The 25,044-nt window shown below is 44.7% G+C and overlaps 1 protein-coding gene across 1 annotated transcript in view; it reads right to left on the bottom strand.

The window, feature by feature from the left end:
* Positions 1 to 19,342, bottom strand: part of LOC148442166 (uncharacterized) — a gene marked incomplete at its 5' end in the record, with an annotated part of 101,308 nt that extends 81,966 nt beyond the window's left edge. The window contains 2 exons of the mRNA XM_088464130.1: positions 4,292 to 4,384; positions 19,214 to 19,342. Coding sequence (XP_088320256.1) covers positions 4,292 to 4,384; positions 19,214 to 19,342 — 222 coding nt within the window. The remainder of the gene's footprint in view (positions 1 to 4,291; positions 4,385 to 19,213) is intronic.
* Between the last annotated feature and the right edge of the window lie 5,702 nt (positions 19,343 to 25,044).

The raw sequence follows: 25,044 nt of genomic DNA, 5'->3' as shown, positions 1-25,044 counted from the left end.
AGACTGATTGTTTTCGGCTGTGGGCTGATACTATTCTCCAAAGAGATACATTGTTATATAACCACGGACTATCCTATAAACACGTTGGTTCACAAATCCATATCGACTGTATCATGACACTTTGCTTAATATATGTCCCAAAAGGGTTTTTTATTTGAAGATTGAAGATATATCTTTGGTTTAGCACATTATATTTCATCTTAACAATTTTTCTGTCTTTTATATATTTTTATTGTTTTATATATTGTACTATTAAGTGCACTTATAGACTATGATGCATATTAAATAGTAATCAACTCAATCATTCCTAGCAGCGCAAGTCCTGTGTGTTGTTTTTTTTTGTTTATCTCATATCTATCTATCTAATATCTATCTATCTATCTATCTTCTATCTATCTATCTCATATCTATCTATCTCTCTATCTATCTATCTCATATCTATCTATCTCTCTATCTATCTATCTATCTCATATCTATCTATTTAATCTATCTATCTTCTATCTATCTATCTATCTATCTCATATCTATCTCTCTATCTATCTATCTCATATCTATCTATCTATCTCATATCTATCTATCTATCTATCTATCTCATATCTATCTATCTCTCTATCTATCTATCTCATATCTATCTATTTAATCTATCTATCTTCTATCTATCTATCTATCTCATATCTATCTCTCTATCTTTCTATCTATCTCATATCTATCTCTCTATCTATCTATCTATCTATCTACCTCATATCTATCTATCTATCTATCTATCTCATATCTATCTCATATCTATCTAATCTATCTAGCTCATATCTATCTATCTATCATCTATCTATCTATCTATCTATCATCTATCTACCTCCTGCATCTCTACATAACATGATCCCATTCCAGTAACCCCATTACGCTTTTGCTATCCTCTCTCTGCGTTTCATGCGGTTTCTTACTTAGTAATCACGCTGAAGTTTTACCTACATTGGCCATTAACCTTTCTGCACCCTCTATTCAGTCACTATGACCGGAACCCAGACTAGTTCCCATCGCGGTTCCATGGACCAGATATCAGACCCAACCACGCCAGACACCTTCTCACCAATAGAACATTTAAGAAAAAGTTAATTATTAGATTATAGACCCTCCCTGTCCATAATCTAATAAAACTGCAACAACTATAACATTTATAATGAAAATGGTGATAATATCTCAGTGAATACAATATGCAGTAAGTGAGTAAAGCAGAAATGTCACCGCCCGTCCCTCTCCTAATGTCACGGATATGCAGGGGCTGACAGCGCAGAATTTTGGTTAGTTTCCTCACTGCGGTGAGACACGGATCTCACTAATTGCTAATTGGTTCTGAGTCCTGATACTATTCAGTTGATGAGTATTATATCAGCCAGTACCGTACCATGTGGGGGATGTCTATTATATCAGCAAGTACCGTACCGTGTGGGGGATGTGTATTATATCAGCCCGTACTGTAACTTGTGGGGGATGTGTATTATATCAGCAAGTACCGTAACGTGTGGGGGATGTGTATTATATCAGCCAGTACCGTACCATGTGGGGGATGTGTATTATATCAGCAAGTACCGTACCGTGTGGGGGATGTGAATTATATCAGCCAGTACCGTACCATGTGGGGGATGTGTATTATATCAGCCAGGACCGTACCATGTGGGGGATGTGTATTATATCAGCCAGTACCGTACCATGTGGGGGATGTGTATTATATCAGCAAGTACCGTAACGTGTGGGGGATGTGTATTATATCAGCCAGTACCGTACCATGTGGGGGATGTCTATTATATCAGCAAGTACCGTACCGTGTGGGGGATGTGTATTATATCAGCCAGTACCGTACCATGGGGGGGATGTGTATTATATCAGCCAGTACCGTACCGTGTGGGGGATGTGAATTATATCAGCCAGTACCGTACCGTGTGGGGGATGTGTATTATATCAGCCAGTACCGTACCATGTGGGGGATGTGTATTATATCAGCCAGTACCGTACCATGTGGGGGATGTGTATTATATCAGCCAGTACCGTACCATGTGGGGGATGTGTATTATATCAGCCCGTACTGTACCATGTGGGGGATGTGTATTATATCAGCCAGTACCGTACCATGTGGGGGATGTGTATTATATCAGCCCGTACTGTACCATGTGGGGGATGTGTATTATAACAGCAAGTACCGTACCGTGTGAGGGATGTGTATTATATCAGCCAGTACTGTACCATGTGGGGGATGTGTATTATATCAGCCAGGACCATACCATGTGGGGGATGTGTATTATATCAGCCAGTACCGTACCATGTGGGGGATGTGTATTATATCAGCCCGTACTGTAACTTGTGGGGGATGTGTATTATATCAGCAAGTACCGTAATGTGTGGGGGATGTGTATTATATCAGCCAGTACCGTACCATGTGGGGGATGTGTATTATATCAGCAAGTACCGTACCGTGTGGGGGATGTGAATTATATTAGCCAGTACCGTACCATGTGGGGGATGTGTATTATATCAGCCAGGACCGTACCATGTGGGGGATGTGTATTATATCAGCCAGTACCGTACCATGTGGGGGATGTGTATTATATCAGCAAGTACCGTAACGTGTGGGGGATGTGTATTATATCAGCCAGTACCGTACCATGTGGGGGATGTCTATTATATCAGCAAGTACCGTACCGTGTGGGGGATGTGTATTATATCAGCCAGTACCGTACCATGGGGGGGATGTGTATTATATCAGCCAGTACCGTACCGTGTGAGGGATGTGAATTATATCAGCCAGTACCGTACCGTGTGGGGGATGTGTATTATATCAGCCAGTACCGTACCATGTGGGGGATGTGTATTATATCAGCCAGTACCGTACCATGTGGGGGATGTGTATTATATCAGCCAGTACCGTACCATGTGGGGGATGTGTATTATATCAGCCCGTACCGTACCATGTGGGGGATGTGTATTATATCAGCCCGTACCGTACCGTGTGGGGGATGTGTATTATATCAGCCAGTACCGTACCATGTGGGGGATGTCTATTATATCAGCAAGTACCGTACCGTGTGGGGGATGTGTATTATATCAGCAAGTACCGTACCGTGTGGGGGATGTGTATTATATCAGCCAGTACCGTACCGTGTGGGGGATGTGTATTATATCAGCCAGTACCGTACCATGTGGGGGATGTGTATTATATCAGCCAGTACCGTACCATGTGGGGGATGTGTATTATATCAGCCAGTACCGTACCATGTGGGGGATGTGTATTATATCAGCCCGTACTGTACCATGTGGGGGATGTGTATTATATCAGCCAGTACCGTACCATGTGGGGGATGTGTATTATATCAGCCCGTACTGTACCATGTGGGGGATGTGTATTATAACAGCAAGTACCGTACCGTGTGAGGGATGTGTATTATATCAGCCAGTACTGTACCATGTGGGGGATGTGTATTATATCAGCCAGGACCGTACCATGTGGGGGATGTGTATTATATCAGCCAGTACCGTACCATGTGGGGGATGTGTATTATATCAGCCCGTACTGTAACTTGTGGGGGATGTGTATTATATCAGCAAGTACCGTAACGTGTGGGGGATGTGTATTATATCAGCCAGTACCGTACCATGTGGTGGATGTGTATTATATCAGCCAGTACCGTACCATGGGGGGGATGTGTATTATATCAGCCAGTACCGTACCATGTGGGGATGTGTATTATATCAGCCAGTACTGTACCGTGGGGTGGATGTGTATTATATCAGCCAGTACCGTACCATGGGGGGGATGTGTATTATATCAGCCAGTACCGTGCCATGTGGGGGATGTGTATTTGTGTATTATATCAGCCAGTACCGTGTGGCAGTGGGGGATGTGTTTTAAGTAGAAATCTAACCAAAGAATAACACACAGTAATACCAGCCAGCGCTCCATGGAGACAGTAAGCCCCATGTTATACCTGTGCAGGGACCACCTGTTACACTAGGGACACCGACATTCCACTACGCGAGCATCCTCCCTCCCCATAGAAGTTCATTCCAATATCTGGCACAACAGGAAATTACATTTTTCATTCAGTCATTTTATTGTGATTAACCCACATTCAGAAAGGAACTTCCCAATGTACTTTGTAATAAGAGAGGTCCAAATGTTACACCCCCACATTCCTCGCCAACGAGACAAAGTAACATTTTCTGCTTTGTGCATAACCCTTACTGGTCTTTATCTGTTTGTACCTATAGATATAGCAAACGTGATAACACCAGCCCTTACCTGAGCAGCCGGGCCCCGGATAACCTGCAGGGCAGCTACATGTGTCAGGGGCCACACAGACTCCATAGTTTTGGCAAGGGGGGTTACACACCGCTAAAAAATAAGAAGGATAAATACTGTACCTGTAAAGACTGAAACGCATTGAAAATATTGGGAAGAACAGAAACAGATTTGAAAATATAACCCTCATGTCTTATTACATCCCCTCTCACACTCCACACATAACCCTTATAAATTCCATGTCTTATTACATCCCCTCTCACAGTCCACACATAACCCTCATAGATTCCATGTCTTATTACATCCCCTCTCACACTCCACACATAACCCTCATAGCTTCCGTGTCATATCACATCCCCTCTCACAGTCCACACATAACCCTCATAGCTTCCATGTCTTATTACATCCCCTCTCACAGTCCACACATAACCCTCATAACTTCCATGTCTAATTACATCCCCTCTCACAGTCCACACATAACCCTCATAGATTCCATGTCTTATTACATCCCCTCTCACACTCCACACATAACCCTCATAGCTTCCGTGTCATATCACATCCCCTCTCACAGTCCACACATAACCCTCATAGCTTCCACGTCTTATTACATCCCCTCTCACAGTCCACACATAACCCTCATAACTTCCATGTCTAATTACATCCCCTCTCACACTCCACACATAACCCTCATAGCTTCCATGTCTTATTACATCCCCTCTCACAGTCCACACATAACCCTCATAGCTTCCATGTCTTATTACATCCCCTCTCACAGTCCACACATAACCCTCATAGCTTCCACGTCTTATTACATCCCCTCTCACAGTCCACACATAACCCTCATAGCTTCCACGTCTTATTACATCCCCTCTCACGGTCCACACATAACTCTTATAGCTTCCATGTCTTATTACATCCCCTCTCACGGTCCACACATAACCCTCATAGCTTCCATGTATTATTACATCCCCTCTCACGGTCCACACATAACCCTCATAGCTTCCACGTCTTATTACATCCCCTCTCACAGTCCACACATAACCCTTATAGCTTCCATGTCTTATTACATCCCCTCTCACGGTCCTCACATAACCCTTATAGCTTCCATGTCTTATTACATCCCCTCTCACGGTCCACACATAACTCTTATAGCTTCCATGTCTTATTACATCCCCTCTCACCGTCCACACATAACCCTCATAGCTTCCATGTCTTATTACATCCCCTCTCACGGTCCACACATAACCCTCATAGCTTCCATGTCTTATTACATCCCCTCTCACGGTCCACACATAACCCTCATAGCTTCCATGTCTTATTACATCCCCTCTCACAGTCCACACATAACCCTCATAGCTTCCATGTCTTATTACATCCCCTCTCACGGTCCACACATAACCCTCATAGCTTCCATGTCTTATTACATCCCCTCTCACGGTCCACACATAACCCTCATAGCTTCCATGTCTTATTACATCCCCTCTCACGGTCCACACATAACCCTCATAGCTTCCATGTATTATTACATCCCCTCTCACGGTCCACACATAACCCTCATAGCTTCCACGTCTTATTACATCCCCTCTCACAGTCCACACATAACCCTTATAGCTTCCATGTCTTATTACATCCCCTCTCACGGTCCTCACATAACCCTTATAGCTTCCATGTCTTATTACATCCCCTCTCACGGTCCACACATAACTCTTATAGCTTCCATGTCTTATTACATCCCCTCTCACCGTCCACACATAACCCTCATAGCTTCCATGTCTTATTACATCCCCTCTCACGGTCCACACATAACCCTCATAGCTTCCATGTCTTATTACATCCCCTCTCACAGTCCACACATAACCTTCATAGCTTCCACGTCTTATTACATCCCCTCTCACGGTCCACACATAACCCTCATAGCTTCCATGTCTTATTACATCCCCTCTCACGGTCCACACATAACCCTCATAGCTTCCATGTCTTATTACATCCCCTCTCACAGTCCACACATAACCCTCATAGCTTCCATGTCTTATTACATCCCCTCTCACGGTCCACACATAACCCTCATAGCTTCCATGTCTTATTACATCCCCTCTCACGGTCCACACATAACCCTCATAGCTTCCATGTCTTATTACATCCCCTCTCACGGTCCACACATAACCCTCATAGCTTCCATGTATTATTACATCCCCTCTCACGGTCCACACATAACCCTCATAGCTTCCACGTCTTATTACATCCCCTCTCACAGTCCACACATAACCCTCATAGCTTCCACGTCTTATTACATCCCCTCTCACAGTCCACACATAACCCTCATAGCTTCCATGTCTTATTACATCCCCTCTCACGGTCCACACATAACCCTCATAGCTTCCATGTCTTATTACATCCCCTCTCACGGTCCACACATAACCCTCATAGCTTCCATGTCTTATTACATCCCCTCTCACGGTCCACACATAACCCTCATAGCTTCCATGTCTAATTACATCCCCTCTCACGGTCCACACATAACCCTCATAGCTTCCACGTCTTATTACATCCCCTCTCACAGTCCACACATAACCCTTATAGCTTCCATGTCTTATTACATCCCCTCTCACGGTCCTCACATAACCCTTATAGCTTCCATGTCTTATTACATCCCCTCTCACGGTCCACACATAACTCTTATAGCTTCCATGTCTTATTACATCCCCTCTCACCGTCCACACATAACCCTCATAGCTTCCATGTCTTATTACATCCCCTCTCACGGTCCACACATAACCCTCATAGCTTCCATGTCTTATTACATCCCCTCTCACAGTCCACACATAACCTTCATAGCTTCCACGTCTTATTACATCCCCTCTCACGGTCCACACATAACCCTCATAGCTTCCATGTCTTATTACATCCCCTCTCACGGTCCACACATAACCCTCATAGCTTCCATGTCTTATTACATCCCCTCTCACAGTCCACACATAACCCTCATAGCTTCCATGTCTTATTACATCCCCTCTCACGGTCCACACATAACCCTCATAGCTTCCATGTCTTATTACATCCCCTCTCACGGTCCACACATAACCCTCATAGCTTCCATGTCTTATTACATCCCCTCTCACGGTCCACACATAACCCTCATAGCTTCCATGTATTATTACATCCCCTCTCACGGTCCACACATAACCCTCATAGCTTCCACGTCTTATTACATCCCCTCTCACAGTCCACACATAACCCTCATAGCTTCCACGTCTTATTACATCCCCTCTCACAGTCCACACATAACCCTCATAGCTTCCATGTCTTATTACATCCCCTCTCACGGTCCACACATAACCCTCATAGCTTCCATGTCTTATTACATCCCCTCTCACGGTCCACACATAACCCTCATAGCTTCCATGTCTTATTACATCCCCTCTCACGGTCCACACATAACCTTCATAGCTTCCATGTCTTATTACATCCCCTCTCACAGTCCACACATAACCCTCATAGCTTCCGTGTCTGATTACATCCCCTCTCACAGTCCACACATAACCTTCATAGCTTCCATGTCTTATTACATCCCCTCTCACAGTCCACACATAACCCTCATAGCTTCCGTGTCTGATTACATCCCCTCTCACAGTCCACACATAACCTTCATAGCTTCCATGTCTTATTACATCCCCCTCTCACAGTCCACACATAACCTTCATAGCTTCCACGTCTTATTACATCCCCTCTCACAGTCCACACATAACCCTCATAGCTTCCATGTCTAATTACATCCCCTCTCACAGTCCACACATAACCTTCATAGCTTCCATGTCTTATTACATCCCCTCTCACAGTCCACACATAACCTTCATAGCTTCCACGTCTTATTACATCCCCTCTCACAGTCCACACATAACCCTCATAGCTTCCATGTCTTATTACATCCCCTCTCACAGTCCACACATAACCTTCATAGCTTCCACGTCTTATTACATCCCCTCTCACAGTCCACACATAACCCTCATAGCTTCCACGTCTTATTACATCCCCTCTCACAGTCCACACATAACCTTCATAGCTTCCACGTCTTATTACATCCCCTCTCACAGTCCACACATAACCCTCATAGCTTCCATGTCTAATTACATCCCCTCTCACAGTCCACACATAACCCTTATAGCTTCCATGTCTTATTACATCCCCCTCTCACAGTCCACACATAACCTTCATAGCTTCCACGTCTTATTACATCCCCTCTCACAGTCCACACATAACCCTCATAGCTTCCACGTCTTATTACATCCCCTCTCACAGTCCACACATAACCTTCATAGCTTCCACGTCTTATTACATCCCCTCTCACAGTCCACACATAACCCTCATAGCTTCCATGTCTAATTACATCCCCTCTCACAGTCCACACATAACCCTCATAGCTTCCACGTCTTATTACATCCCCTCTCTCAGTCCACACATAACCCTCATAGCTTCCACGTCTTATTACATCCCCTCTCACAGTCCACACATAACCCTTATAGCTTCCATGTCTTATTACATCCCCCTCTCACAGTCCACACATAACCTTCATAGCTTCCACGTCTTATTACATCCCCTCTCACAGTCCACACATAACCCTCATAGCTTCCATGTCTAATTACATCCCCTCTCACAGTCCACACATAACCTTCATAGCTTCCATGTCTTATTACATCCCCTCTCACAGTCCACACATAACCTTCATAGCTTCCACGTCTTATTACATCCCCTCTCACAGTCCACACATAACCCTCATAGCTTCCACGTCTTATTACATCCCCTCTCACAGTCCACACATAACCCTCATAGCTTCCATGTCTAATTACATCCCCTCTCACAGTCCACACATAACCTTCATAGCTTCCATGTCTTATTACATCCCCTCTCACAGTCCACACATAACCTTCATAGCTTCCACGTCTTATTACATCCCCTCTCACAGTCCACACATAACCCTCATAGCTTCCACGTCTTATTACATCCCCTCTCACAGTCCACACATAACCCTCATAACTTCCATGTCTAATTACATCCCCTCTCACACTCCACACATAACCCTCATAGCTTCCATGTCTTATTACATCCCCTCTCACAGTCCACACATAACCCTCATAGCTTCCATGTCTTATTACATCCCCTCTCACAGTCCACACATAACCCTCATAGCTTCCACGTCTTATTACATCCCCTCTCACAGTCCACACATAACCCTCATAGCTTCCACGTCTTATTACATCCCCTCTCACGGTCCACACATAACTCTTATAGCTTCCATGTCTTATTACATCCCCTCTCACGGTCCACACATAACCCTCATAGCTTCCATGTATTATTACATCCCCTCTCACGGTCCACACATAACCCTCATAGCTTCCACGTCTTATTACATCCCCTCTCACAGTCCACACATAACCCTTATAGCTTCCATGTCTTATTACATCCCCTCTCACGGTCCTCACATAACCCTTATAGCTTCCATGTCTTATTACATCCCCTCTCACGGTCCACACATAACTCTTATAGCTTCCATGTCTTATTACATCCCCTCTCACCGTCCACACATAACCCTCATAGCTTCCATGTCTTATTACATCCCCTCTCACGGTCCACACATAACCCTCATAGCTTCCATGTCTTATTACATCCCCTCTCACGGTCCACACATAACCCTCATAGCTTCCATGTCTTATTACATCCCCTCTCACAGTCCACACATAACCCTCATAGCTTCCATGTCTTATTACATCCCCTCTCACGGTCCACACATAACCCTCATAGCTTCCATGTCTTATTACATCCCCTCTCACGGTCCACACATAACCCTCATAGCTTCCATGTCTTATTACATCCCCTCTCACGGTCCACACATAACCCTCATAGCTTCCATGTATTATTACATCCCCTCTCACGGTCCACACATAACCCTCATAGCTTCCACGTCTTATTACATCCCCTCTCACAGTCCACACATAACCCTTATAGCTTCCATGTCTTATTACATCCCCTCTCACGGTCCTCACATAACCCTTATAGCTTCCATGTCTTATTACATCCCCTCTCACGGTCCACACATAACTCTTATAGCTTCCATGTCTTATTACATCCCCTCTCACCGTCCACACATAACCCTCATAGCTTCCATGTCTTATTACATCCCCTCTCACGGTCCACACATAACCCTCATAGCTTCCATGTCTTATTACATCCCCTCTCACAGTCCACACATAACCTTCATAGCTTCCACGTCTTATTACATCCCCTCTCACGGTCCACACATAACCCTCATAGCTTCCATGTCTTATTACATCCCCTCTCACGGTCCACACATAACCCTCATAGCTTCCATGTCTTATTACATCCCCTCTCACAGTCCACACATAACCCTCATAGCTTCCATGTCTTATTACATCCCCTCTCACGGTCCACACATAACCCTCATAGCTTCCATGTCTTATTACATCCCCTCTCACGGTCCACACATAACCCTCATAGCTTCCATGTCTTATTACATCCCCTCTCACGGTCCACACATAACCCTCATAGCTTCCATGTATTATTACATCCCCTCTCACGGTCCACACATAACCCTCATAGCTTCCACGTCTTATTACATCCCCTCTCACAGTCCACACATAACCCTCATAGCTTCCACGTCTTATTACATCCCCTCTCACAGTCCACACATAACCCTCATAGCTTCCATGTCTTATTACATCCCCTCTCACGGTCCACACATAACCCTCATAGCTTCCATGTCTTATTACATCCCCTCTCACGGTCCACACATAACCCTCATAGCTTCCATGTCTTATTACATCCCCTCTCACGGTCCACACATAACCCTCATAGCTTCCATGTCTAATTACATCCCCTCTCACGGTCCACACATAACCCTCATAGCTTCCACGTCTTATTACATCCCCTCTCACAGTCCACACATAACCCTTATAGCTTCCATGTCTTATTACATCCCCTCTCACGGTCCTCACATAACCCTTATAGCTTCCATGTCTTATTACATCCCCTCTCACGGTCCACACATAACTCTTATAGCTTCCATGTCTTATTACATCCCCTCTCACCGTCCACACATAACCCTCATAGCTTCCATGTCTTATTACATCCCCTCTCACGGTCCACACATAACCCTCATAGCTTCCATGTCTTATTACATCCCCTCTCACAGTCCACACATAACCTTCATAGCTTCCACGTCTTATTACATCCCCTCTCACGGTCCACACATAACCCTCATAGCTTCCATGTCTTATTACATCCCCTCTCACGGTCCACACATAACCCTCATAGCTTCCATGTCTTATTACATCCCCTCTCACAGTCCACACATAACCCTCATAGCTTCCATGTCTTATTACATCCCCTCTCACGGTCCACACATAACCCTCATAGCTTCCATGTCTTATTACATCCCCTCTCACGGTCCACACATAACCCTCATAGCTTCCATGTCTTATTACATCCCCTCTCACGGTCCACACATAACCCTCATAGCTTCCATGTATTATTACATCCCCTCTCACGGTCCACACATAACCCTCATAGCTTCCACGTCTTATTACATCCCCTCTCACAGTCCACACATAACCCTCATAGCTTCCACGTCTTATTACATCCCCTCTCACAGTCCACACATAACCCTCATAGCTTCCATGTCTTATTACATCCCCTCTCACGGTCCACACATAACCCTCATAGCTTCCATGTCTTATTACATCCCCTCTCACGGTCCACACATAACCCTCATAGCTTCCATGTCTTATTACATCCCCTCTCACGGTCCACACATAACCTTCATAGCTTCCATGTCTTATTACATCCCCTCTCACAGTCCACACATAACCCTCATAGCTTCCGTGTCTGATTACATCCCCTCTCACAGTCCACACATAACCTTCATAGCTTCCATGTCTTATTACATCCCCTCTCACAGTCCACACATAACCCTCATAGCTTCCGTGTCTGATTACATCCCCTCTCACAGTCCACACATAACCTTCATAGCTTCCATGTCTTATTACATCCCCCTCTCACAGTCCACACATAACCTTCATAGCTTCCACGTCTTATTACATCCCCTCTCACAGTCCACACATAACCCTCATAGCTTCCATGTCTAATTACATCCCCTCTCACAGTCCACACATAACCTTCATAGCTTCCATGTCTTATTACATCCCCTCTCACAGTCCACACATAACCTTCATAGCTTCCACGTCTTATTACATCCCCTCTCACAGTCCACACATAACCCTCATAGCTTCCATGTCTTATTACATCCCCTCTCACAGTCCACACATAACCTTCATAGCTTCCACGTCTTATTACATCCCCTCTCACAGTCCACACATAACCCTCATAGCTTCCACGTCTTATTACATCCCCTCTCACAGTCCACACATAACCTTCATAGCTTCCACGTCTTATTACATCCCCTCTCACAGTCCACACATAACCCTCATAGCTTCCATGTCTAATTACATCCCCTCTCACAGTCCACACATAACCCTTATAGCTTCCATGTCTTATTACATCCCCCTCTCACAGTCCACACATAACCTTCATAGCTTCCACGTCTTATTACATCCCCTCTCACAGTCCACACATAACCCTCATAGCTTCCACGTCTTATTACATCCCCTCTCACAGTCCACACATAACCTTCATAGCTTCCACGTCTTATTACATCCCCTCTCACAGTCCACACATAACCCTCATAGCTTCCATGTCTAATTACATCCCCTCTCACAGTCCACACATAACCCTCATAGCTTCCACGTCTTATTACATCCCCTCTCTCAGTCCACACATAACCCTCATAGCTTCCACGTCTTATTACATCCCCTCTCACAGTCCACACATAACCCTTATAGCTTCCATGTCTTATTACATCCCCCTCTCACAGTCCACACATAACCTTCATAGCTTCCACGTCTTATTACATCCCCTCTCACAGTCCACACATAACCCTCATAGCTTCCATGTCTAATTACATCCCCTCTCACAGTCCACACATAACCTTCATAGCTTCCATGTCTTATTACATCCCCTCTCACAGTCCACACATAACCTTCATAGCTTCCACGTCTTATTACATCCCCTCTCACAGTCCACACATAACCCTCATAGCTTCCACGTCTTATTACATCCCCTCTCACAGTCCACACATAACCTTCATAGCTTCCATGTCTAATTACATCCCCTCTCACAGTCCACACATAACCTTCATAGCTTCCATGTCTTATTACATCCCCTCTCACAGTCCACACATAACCTTCATAGCTTCCACGTCTTATTACATCCCCTCTCACAGTCCACACATAACCCTCATAGCTTCCATGTCTTATTACATCCCCTCTCACAGTCCACACATAACCTTCATAGCTTCCACGTCTTATTACATCCCCTCTCACAGTCCACACATAACCCTTATAGCTTCCATGTCTTATTACATCCCCCTCTCACAGTCCACACATAACCTTCATAGCTTCCACGTCTTATTACATCCCCTCTCACAGTCCACACATAACCCTCATAGCTTCCACGTCTTATTACATCCCCTCTCACAGTCCACACATAACCTTCATAGCTTCCACGTCTTATTACATCCCCTCTCACAGTCCACACATAACCCTCATAGCTTCCACGTCTTATTACATCCCCTCTCACGGTCCACACATAACCCTCATAGCTTCCACGTCTTATTACATCCCCTCTCACAGTCCACACATAACCCTCATAGCTTCCACGTCTTATTACATCCCCTCTCACAGTCCACACATAACCCTCATAGCTTCCACGTCTTATTACATCCCCTCTCACAGTCCACACATAACCCTCATAGCTTCCACGTCTTATTACATCCCCTCTCACAGTCCACACATAACCCTCATAGCTTCCACGTCTTATTACATCCCCTCTCACAGTCCACACATAACCCTTATAGCTTCCATGTCTTATTACATCCCCCTCTCACAGTCCACACATAACCTTCATAGCTTCCACGTCTTATTACATCCCCTCTCACAGTCCACACATAACCCTCATAGCTTCCACGTCTTATTACATCCCCTCTCACAGTCCACACATAACCTTCATAGCTTCCACGTCTTATTACATCCCCTCTCACAGTCCACACATAACCCTCATAGCTTCCATGTCTAATTACATCCCCTCTCACAGTCCACACATAACCTTCATAGCTTCCATGTCTTATTACATCCCCTCTCACAGTCCACACATAACCTTCATAGCTTCCACGTCTTATTACATCCCCTCTCACAGTCCACACATAACCCTCATAGCTTCCACGTCTTATTACATCCCCTCTCACAGTCCACACATAACCCTCATAGCTTCCACGTCTTATTACATCCCCTCTCACAGTCCACACATAACCCTCATAGCTTCCACGTCTTATTACATCCCCTCTCACAGTCCACACATAACCCTCATAGCTTCCACGTCTTATTACATCCCCTCTCACAGTCCACACATAACCCTTATAGCTTCCATGTCTTATTACATCCCCCTCTCACAGTCCACACATAACCTTCATAGCTTCCACGTCTTATTACATCCCCTCTCACAGTCCACACATAACCCTCATAGCTTCCACGTCTTATTACATCCCCTCTCACAGTCCACACATAACCTTCATAGCTTCCACGTCTTATTACATCCCCTCTCACAGTCCACACATAACCCTCATAGCTTCCATGTCTAATTACATCCCCTCTCACAGTCCACACATAACCTTCATAGCTTCCATGTCTTATTACATCCCCTCTCACAGTCCACACATAACCTTCATAGCTTCCACGTCTTATTACATCCCCTCTCACAGTCCACACATAACCCTCATAGCTTCCATGTCTTATTACATCCCCTCTCACAGTCCACACATAACCTTCATAGCTTCCACGTCTTATTACATCCCCTCTCACAGTCCACACATAACCCTCATAGCTTCCACGTCTTATTACATCCCCTCTCACAGTCCACACATAACCTTCATAGCTTCCACGTCTTATTACATCCCCTCTCACAGTCCACACATAACCCTCATAGCTTCCATGTCTAATTACATCCCCTCTCACAGTCCACACATAACCCTTATAGCTTCCATGTCTTATTACATCCCCCTCTCACAGTCCACACATAACCTTCATAGCTTCCACGTCTTATTACATCCCCTCTCACAGTCCACACATAACCCTCATAGCTTCCACGTCTTATTACATCCCCTCTCACAGTCCACACATAACCTTCATAGCTTCCACGTCTTATTACATCCCCTCTCACAGTCCACACATAACCCTCATAGCTTCCATGTCTAATTACATCCCCTCTCACAGTCCACACATAACCCTCATAGCTTCCACGTCTTATTACATCCCCTCTCACAGTCCACACATAACCCTCATAGCTTCCACGTCTTATTACATCCCCTCTCACAGTCCACACATAACCCTTATAGCTTCCATGTCTTATTACATCCCCCTCTCACAGTCCACACATAACCTTCATAGCTTCCACGTCTTATTACATCCCCTCTCACAGTCCACACATAACCCTCATAGCTTCCATGTCTAATTACATCCCCTCTCACAGTCCACACATAACCTTCATAGCTTCCATGTCTTATTACATCCCCTCTCACAGTCCACACATAACCTTCATAGCTTCCACGTCTTATTACATCCCCTCTCACAGTCCACACATAACCCTCATAGCTTCCACGTCTTATTACATCCCCTCTCACAGTCCACACATAACCTTCATAGCTTCCATGTCTAATTACATCCCCTCTCACAGTCCACACATAACCTTCATAGCTTCCATGTCTTATTACATCCCCTCTCACAGTCCACACATAACCTTCATAGCTTCCACGTCTTATTACATCCCCTCTCACAGTCCACACATAACCCTCATAGCTTCCATGTCTTATTACATCCCCTCTCACAGTCCACACATAACCTTCATAGCTTCCACGTCTTATTACATCCCCTCTCACAGTCCACACATAACCCTTATAGCTTCCATGTCTTATTACATCCCCCTCTCACAGTCCACACATAACCTTCATAGCTTCCACGTCTTATTACATCCCCTCTCACAGTCCACACATAACCTTCATAGCTTCCACGTCTTATTACATCCCCTCTCACAGTCCACACATAACCCTCATAGCTTCCATGTCTAATTACATCCCCTCTCACAGTCCACACATAACCTTCATAGCTTCCATGTCTTATTACATCCCCCTCTCACAGTCCACACATAACCTTCATAGCTTCCACGTCTTATTACATCCCCTCTCACAGTCCACACATAACCCTCATAGCTTCCATGTCTAATTACATCCCCTCTCACAGTCCACACATAACCTTCATAGCTTCCATGTCTTATTACATCCCCTCTCACAGTCCACACATAACCTTCATAGCTTCCATGTCTTATTACATCCCCTCTCACAGTCCACACATAACCTTCATAGCTTCCATGTCTTATTACATCCCCTCTCACACTCCACACATAACCCTCATAGCTTCCATGTCTTATTACATCCCCTCTCACAGTCCACACATAACCCTCATAGCTTCCATGTCTTATTACATCCCCTCTCACAGTCCACACATAACCCTCATAGCTTCCATGTCTTATTACATCCCCTCTCACGGTCCACACATAACCCTCATAGCTTCCATGTCTTATTACATCCCCTCTCACAGTCCACACATAACCTTCATAGCTTCCATGTCTTATTACATCCCCTCTCACAGTCCACACATAACCTTCATAGCTTCCATGTCTTATTACATCCCCTCTCACACTCCACACATAACCCTCATAGCTTCCATGTCTTATTACATCCCCTCTCACAGTCCACACATAACCCTCATAGCTTCCATGTCTTATTACATCCCCTCTCACAGTCCACACATAACCTTCATAGCTTCCACGTCTTATTACATCCCCTCTCACAGTCCACACATAACCCTCATAGCTTCCATGTCTTATTACATCCCCTCTCACAGTCCACACATAACCTTCATAGCTTCCACGTCTTATTACATCCCCTCTCACAGTCCACACATAACCCTTATAGCTTCCATGTCTTATTACATCCCCCTCTCACAGTCCACACATAACCTTCATAGCTTCCACGTCTTATTACATCCCCTCTCACAGTCCACACATAACCTTCATAGCTTCCACGTCTTATTACATCCCCTCTCACAGTCCACACATAACCCTCATAGCTTCCATGTCTAATTACATCCCCTCTCACAGTCCACACATAACCTTCATAGCTTCCATGTCTTATTACATCCCCTCTCACAGTCCACACATAACCCTCATAGCTTCCATGTCTTATTACATCCCCTCTCACAGTCCACACATAACCTTCATAGCTTCCACGTCTTATTACATCCCCTCTCACAGTCCACACATAACCCTCATAGCTTCCATGTCTTATTACATCCCCTCTCACAGTCCACACATAACCTTCATAGCTTCCACGTCTTATTACATCCCCTCTCACAGTCCACACATAACCCTTATAGCTTCCATGTCTTATTACATCCCCCTCTCACAGTCCACACATAACCTTCATAGCTTCCACGTCTTATTACATCCCCTCTCACAGTCCACACATAACCTTCATAGCTTCCACGTCTTATTACATCCCCTCTCACAGTCCACACATAACCCTCATAGCTTCCATGTCTAATTACATCCCCTCTCACAGTCCACACATAACCTTCATAGCTTCCATGTCTTATTACATCCCCTCTCACAGTCCACACATAACCCTCATAGCTTCCATGTCTTATTACATCCCCTCTCACACTCCACACATAACCCTCATAGCTTCCATGTCTTATTACATCCCCTCTCACACTCCACACATAACCCTCATAGATTCCATGTCTTATTACATCCCCTCTCACACTCCACACATAACCCTCATAGATTCCATGTCTTATTACATCCCCTCTCACACTCCACACATAACCCTCATAGCTTCCACGTCTTATTACATCCCCTCTCACAGTCCACACATAACCCTTATAGCTTCCATGTCTTATTACATCCCCTCTCACAGTCCACACATAACCTTCATAGCTTCCACGTCTTATTACATCCCCTCTCACAGTCCACACATAACCTCACACATCGTCTTTCTCTCACATCCTCCTGACATTTGTCGGACATTCCTGTGTGACTGGATCATGCAGCCAACCAAGAAACTCTCCAGTCTGGCCGGACCAAATTGCAATATATATAGCACCTATCCCTGTGTATCATATATAGCACCTATCCTTGTGTATCAATGCCTATTTCCCTATAGATTGTAAGCTTACGAGCAGGGCCCTCCTACCTATATATCTGTCTGTTATTACCCTGTTTTGTTCTATAAATGTTTCCAATTGTAAAGCGCAACGGAATATGCTGCGCTATATAAGAAACTGTTAATAAATAAATAAATACATTTGTTGACTGATAATGACGTTGAGCAATAATAACTCCAATCAGATTTTACTGTCTCATGGTTAGAAAAAACAACAAGAAGAAAACGGATTCGCTTATCTGACGCACTAAGGAACCAATGACGGCTTTGTACAGGAAACACGGATGCAGTTATTATTCAGTGTTGCTCCGGTATATGGAGAAGTTAAATATAATATTACAGGCTCTGCAAGAAAAATGACAGTCAGCAGCTAATGGTTGCTATGAGCAACTTCTTTACTTTATCTCTCTCAAAGATTTTTTTCGAATTGGTTGGATATATCGATTAGTTTTTTCCTTAGTCTACAGCTGCCCATGGGACAATCCCACCCAGGGCCTGGCGACTGCATAGTCTCTCCTGCTCACCTTGGCACCTGGTGGGGTCATCGGAGCAGACGATGAAGCCTTTATGGCAGCTGCAGTTATAAATCCCCGAATAATTATCACAGAGCTGCTCACATCCTCCGCGGGTGAAGTCTGCACATTCATCCAGATCTAAGAGCAGAGAGAGGGCAGAATTATTACACTGCAGCCGGTGGTGCGGATGTACTATATATACTGCCATGTACATGTAGCATTAGTCTGGGAACATAGAGGGCAGAATTATTACACTGCAGCCGGTGGTGCGGATGTACTATATATACTGCCATGTACATGTATCATTAGTCTGGGAACAGAGAAGGCAGAATTTTTACACAGCACCCGGTGGTGCGGATGTACTATATATACTGCCATGTACATGTAGCATTAGTCTGGGAACATAGAGGGCAGAATTATTACACTGCAGCCGGTGGTGCGGATGTACTATATATACTGCCATGTACATGTAGCATTAGTCTGGGAACAGAGAGGGCAGAATTATTACACTGCAGCCGGTGGTGCGGATGTACTATATATACTGCCATGTACATGTAGCATTAGTCTGGGAACAGAGATGGAAAAATTATTACACTGCAGCCGGTGGTGCAGATGTACTATATAATGCCATGTACATGTAGCATTAGCCTGGGAACAGAGAGGGCAGAATTATTACACTGCAGCCGGTGGTGCGGATGTACTATATATACTGCCATATTCATGTAGCATTAGTCTGGGAACAGAGAAGGCAGAATTATTACACTGCAGCCGGTGGTGCGGATGTACTATATACTGCCATGTACATGTAGCATTAGTCTGGGAACAGAGAGGGCAGAATTATTACACTGCAGCCGGTGGTGCGGATGTACTATATATACTGCCATGTACATGTAGCATTAGTCTGGGAACAGAGATGGAAAAATTATTACACTGCAGCCGGTGGTGCGGATGTACTATATATACTGCCATGTACATGTAGCATTAGTCTGGGAACAGAGAGGGCAGAATTATTACACTGCAGCCGGTGGTGCGGATGTACTATATATACTGCCATATTCATGTAGCATTAGTCTGGGAACAGAGAAGGCAGAATTATTACACTGCAGCCGGTGGTGCGGATGTACTATATACTGCCATGTACATGTAGCATTAGTCTGGGAACAGAGAGGGCAGAATTATTACACTGCAGCCGGTGGTGCGGATGTACTATATATACTGCCATGTACATGTAGCATTAGTCTGGGAACAGAGATGGAAAAATTATTACACTGCAGCCGGTGGTGCGGATGTACTATATATACTGCCATGTACATGTAGCATTAGTCTGGGAACAGAGAGGGCAGAATTATTACACTGCAGCCGGTGGTGCGGATGTACTATATATACTGCCATGTACATGTAGCATTAGTCTGGGAACAGAGAGGGCAGAATTATTACACTGCAGCCGGTGGTGCGGATGTACTATATATACTGCCAAGTACATGTAGCATTAGCCTGGGAACAGAGAGGGCAGAATTATTACACTGCAGCCGGTGGTGCGGATGTACTATATATACTGCCATGTACATGTAGCATTAGTCTGGGAACAGAGAAGGCAGAATTTTTACACAGCACCCGGTGGTGCGGATGTACTATATATACTGCCATGTACTGTACATGTAGCATTAGTCTGGGAACAGAGAGGCAGAATTATTACACTGCAGCCGGTGGTGCGGATGTACTATATATACTGCCATGTACATGTAGCATTAGTCTGGGAACAGAGAGGGCAGAATTATTACACTGCAGCCGGTGGTGCGGATGTACTATATATACTGCCATGTACATGTAGCATTAGTCTGGGAACAGAGATGGAAAAATTATTACACTGCAGCCGGTGGTGCAGATGTACTATATAATGCCATGTACATGTAGCATTAGCCTGGGAACAGAGAGGGCAGAATTATTACACTGCAGCCGGTGGTGCGGATGTACTATATATACTGCCATATTCATGTAGCATTAGTCTGGGAACAGAGAAGGCAGAATTATTACACTGCAGCCGGTGGTGCGGATGTACTATATACTGCCATGTACATGTAGCATTAGTCTGGGAACAGAGAGGGCAGAATTATTACACTGCAGCCGGTGGTGCGGATGTACTATATATACTGCCATGTACATGTAGCATTAGTCTGGGAACAGAGATGGAAAAATTATTACACTGCAGCCGGTGGTGCGGATGTACTATATATACTGCCATGTACATGTAGCATTAGTCTGGGAACAGAGAGGGCAGAATTATTACACTGCAGCCGGTGGTGCGGATGTACTATATATACTGCCATATTCATGTAGCATTAGTCTGGGAACAGAGAAGGCAGAATTATTACACTGCAGCCGGTGGTGCGGATGTACTATATACTGCCATGTACATGTAGCATTAGTCTGGGAACAGAGAGGGCAGAATTATTACACTGCAGCCGGTGGTGCGGATGTACTATATATACTGCCATGTACATGTAGCATTAGTCTGGGAACAGAGATGGAAAAATTATTACACTGCAGCCGGTGGTGCGGATGTACTATATATACTGCCATGTACATGTAGCATTAGTCTGGGAACAGAGAGGGCAGAATTATTACACTGCAGCCGGTGGTGCGGATGTACTATATATACTGCCATGTACATGTAGCATTAGTCTGGGAACAGAGAGGGCAGAATTATTACACTGCAGCCGGTGGTGCGGATGTACTATATATACTGCCAAGTACATGTAGCATTAGTCTGGGAACAGAGAGGGCAGAATTATTACACTGCAGCCGGTGGTGCGGATGTACTATATATACTGCCATGTACATGTAGCATTAGTCTGGGAACAGAGAGGGCAGAATTATTACACTGCACCCGGTGGTGCGGATGTACTATATATACTGCCATGTACTGTACATGTAGCATTAGTCTGGGAACAGAGAGGCAGAATTATTACACTGCAGCCGGTGGTGCGGATGTACTATATATACTGCCATGTACATGTAGCATTAGTCTGGGAACAGAGAGGGCAGAATTATTACACTGCAGCCGGTGGTGCGGATGTACTATATATACTGCCATGTACATGTAGCATTAGTCTGGGAACAGAGATGGAAAAATTATTACACTGCAGCCGGTGGTGCAGATGTACTATATAATGCCATGTACATGTAGCATTAGCCTGGGAACAGAGAGGGCAGAATTATTACACTGCAGCCGGTGGTGCGGATGTACTATATATACTGCCATATTCATGTAGCATTAGTCTGGGAACAGAGAAGGCAGAATTATTACACTGCAGCCGGTGGTGCGGATGTACTATATACTGCCATGTACATGTAGCATTAGTCTGGGAACAGAGAGGGCAGAATTATTACACTGCAGCCGGTGGTGCGGATGTACTATATATACTGCCATGTACATGTAGCATTAGTCTGGGAACAGAGATGGAAAAATTATTACACTGCAGCCGGTGGTGCGGATGTACTATATATACTGCCATGTACATGTAGCATTAGTCTGGGAACAGAGAGGGCAGAATTATTACACTGCAGCCGGTGGTGCGGATGTACTATATATACTGCCATATTCATGTAGCATTAGTCTGGGAACAGAGAAGGCAGAATTATTACACTGCAGCCGGTGGTGCGGATGTACTATATACTGCCATGTACATGTAGCATTAGTCTGGGAACAGAGAGGGCAGAATTATTACACTGCAGCCGGTGGTGCGGATGTACTATATATACTGCCATGTACATGTAGCATTAGTCTGGGAACAGAGATGGAAAAATTATTACACTGCAGCCGGTGGTGCGGATGTACTATATATACTGCCATGTACATGTAGCATTAGTCTGGGAACAGAGAGGGCAGAATTATTACACTGCAGCCGGTGGTGCGGATGTACTATATATACTGCCATGTACATGTAGCATTAGTCTGGGAACAGAGAGGGCAGAATTATTACACTGCAGCCGGTGGTGCGGATGTACTATATATACTGCCAAGTACATGTAGCATTAGTCTGGGAACAGAGAGGGCAGAATTATTACACTGCAGCCGGTGGTGCGGATGTACTATATATACTGCCATGTACATGTAGCATTAGTCTGGGAACAGAGAGGGCAGAATTATTACACTGCACCCGGTGGTGCGGATGTACTATATATACTGCCATGTACTGTACATGTAGCATTAGTCTGGGAACAGAGAGGCAGAATTATTACACTGCAGCCGGTGGTGCGGATGTACTATATATACTGCCATGTACATGTAGCATTAGTCTGGGAACAGAGAGGGCAGAATTATTACACTGCAGCCGGTGGTGCGGATGTACTATATATACTGCCATGTACATGTAGCATTAGTCTGGGAACAGAGATGGAAAAATTATTACACTGCAGCCGGTGGTGCAGATGTACTATATAATGCCATGTACATGTAGCATTAGCCTGGGAACAGAGAGGGCAGAATTATTACACTGCAGCCGGTGGTGCGGATGTACTATATATACTGCCATATTCATGTAGCATTAGTCTGGGAACAGAGAAGGCAGAATTATTACACTGCAGCCGGTGGTGCGGATGTACTATATACTGCCATGTACATGTAGCATTAGTCTGGGAACAGAGAGGGCAGAATTATTACACTGCAGCCGGTGGTGCGGATGTACTATATATACTGCCATGTACATGTAGCATTAGTCTGGGAACAGAGATGGAAAAATTATTACACTGCAGCCGGTGGTGCGGATGTACTATATATACTGCCATGTACATGTAGCATTAGTCTGGGAACAGAGAGGGCAGAATTATTACACTGCAGCCGGTGGTGCGGATGTACTATATATACTGCCATATTCATGTAGCATTAGTCTGGGAACAGAGAAGGCAGAATTATTACACTGCAGCCGGTGGTGCGGATGTACTATATACTGCCATGTACATGTAGCATTAGTCTGGGAACAGAGAGGGCAGAATTATTACACTGCAGCCGGTGGTGCGGATGTACTATATATACTGCCATGTACATGTAGCATTAGTCTGGGAACAGAGATGGAAAAATTATTACACTGCAGCCGGTGGTGCGGATGTACTATATATACTGCCATGTACATGTAGCATTAGTCTGGGAACAGAGAGGGCAGAATTATTACACTGCAGCCGGTGGTGCGGATGTACTATATATACTGCCATGTACATGTAGCATTAGTCTGGGAACAGAGAGGGCAGAATTATTACACTGCAGCCGGTGGTGCGGATGTACTATATATACTGCCAAGTACATGTAGCATTAGTCTGGGAACAGAGAGGGCAGAATTATTACACTGCAGCCGGTGGTGCGGATGTACTATATATACTGCCATGTACATGTAGCATTAGTCTGGGAACAGAGAGGGCAGAATTATTACACTGCACCCGGTGGTGCGGATGTACTATATATACTGCCATGTACTGTACATGTAGCATTAGTCTGGGAACAGAGAGGCAGAATTATTACACTGCAGCCGGTGGTGCGGATGTACTATATATACTGCCATGTACATGTAGCATTAGTCTGGGAACAGAGAGGGCAGAATTATTACACTGCAGCCGGTGGTGCGGATGTACTATATATACTGCCATGTACATGTAGCATTAGTCTGGGAACAGAGATGGAAAAATTATTACACTGCAGCCGGTGGTGCAGATGTACTATATAATGCCATGTACATGTAGCATTAGCCTGGGAACAGAGAGGGCAGAATTATTACACTGCAGCCGGTGGTGCGGATGTACTATATATACTGCCATATTCATGTAGCATTAGTCTGGGAACAGAGAAG

Source organism: Taudactylus pleione, unplaced genomic scaffold, assembly GCF_031769625.1.
Source record: "Taudactylus pleione unplaced genomic scaffold, aTauple2 ptg001597l, whole genome shotgun sequence".
Classification (NCBI taxonomy): domain Eukaryota; kingdom Metazoa; phylum Chordata; class Amphibia; order Anura; family Myobatrachidae; genus Taudactylus; species Taudactylus pleione.
Note: the sequence above shows the minus strand (reverse complement) of the source record. Positions and strands in the feature narration are given on the sequence as shown.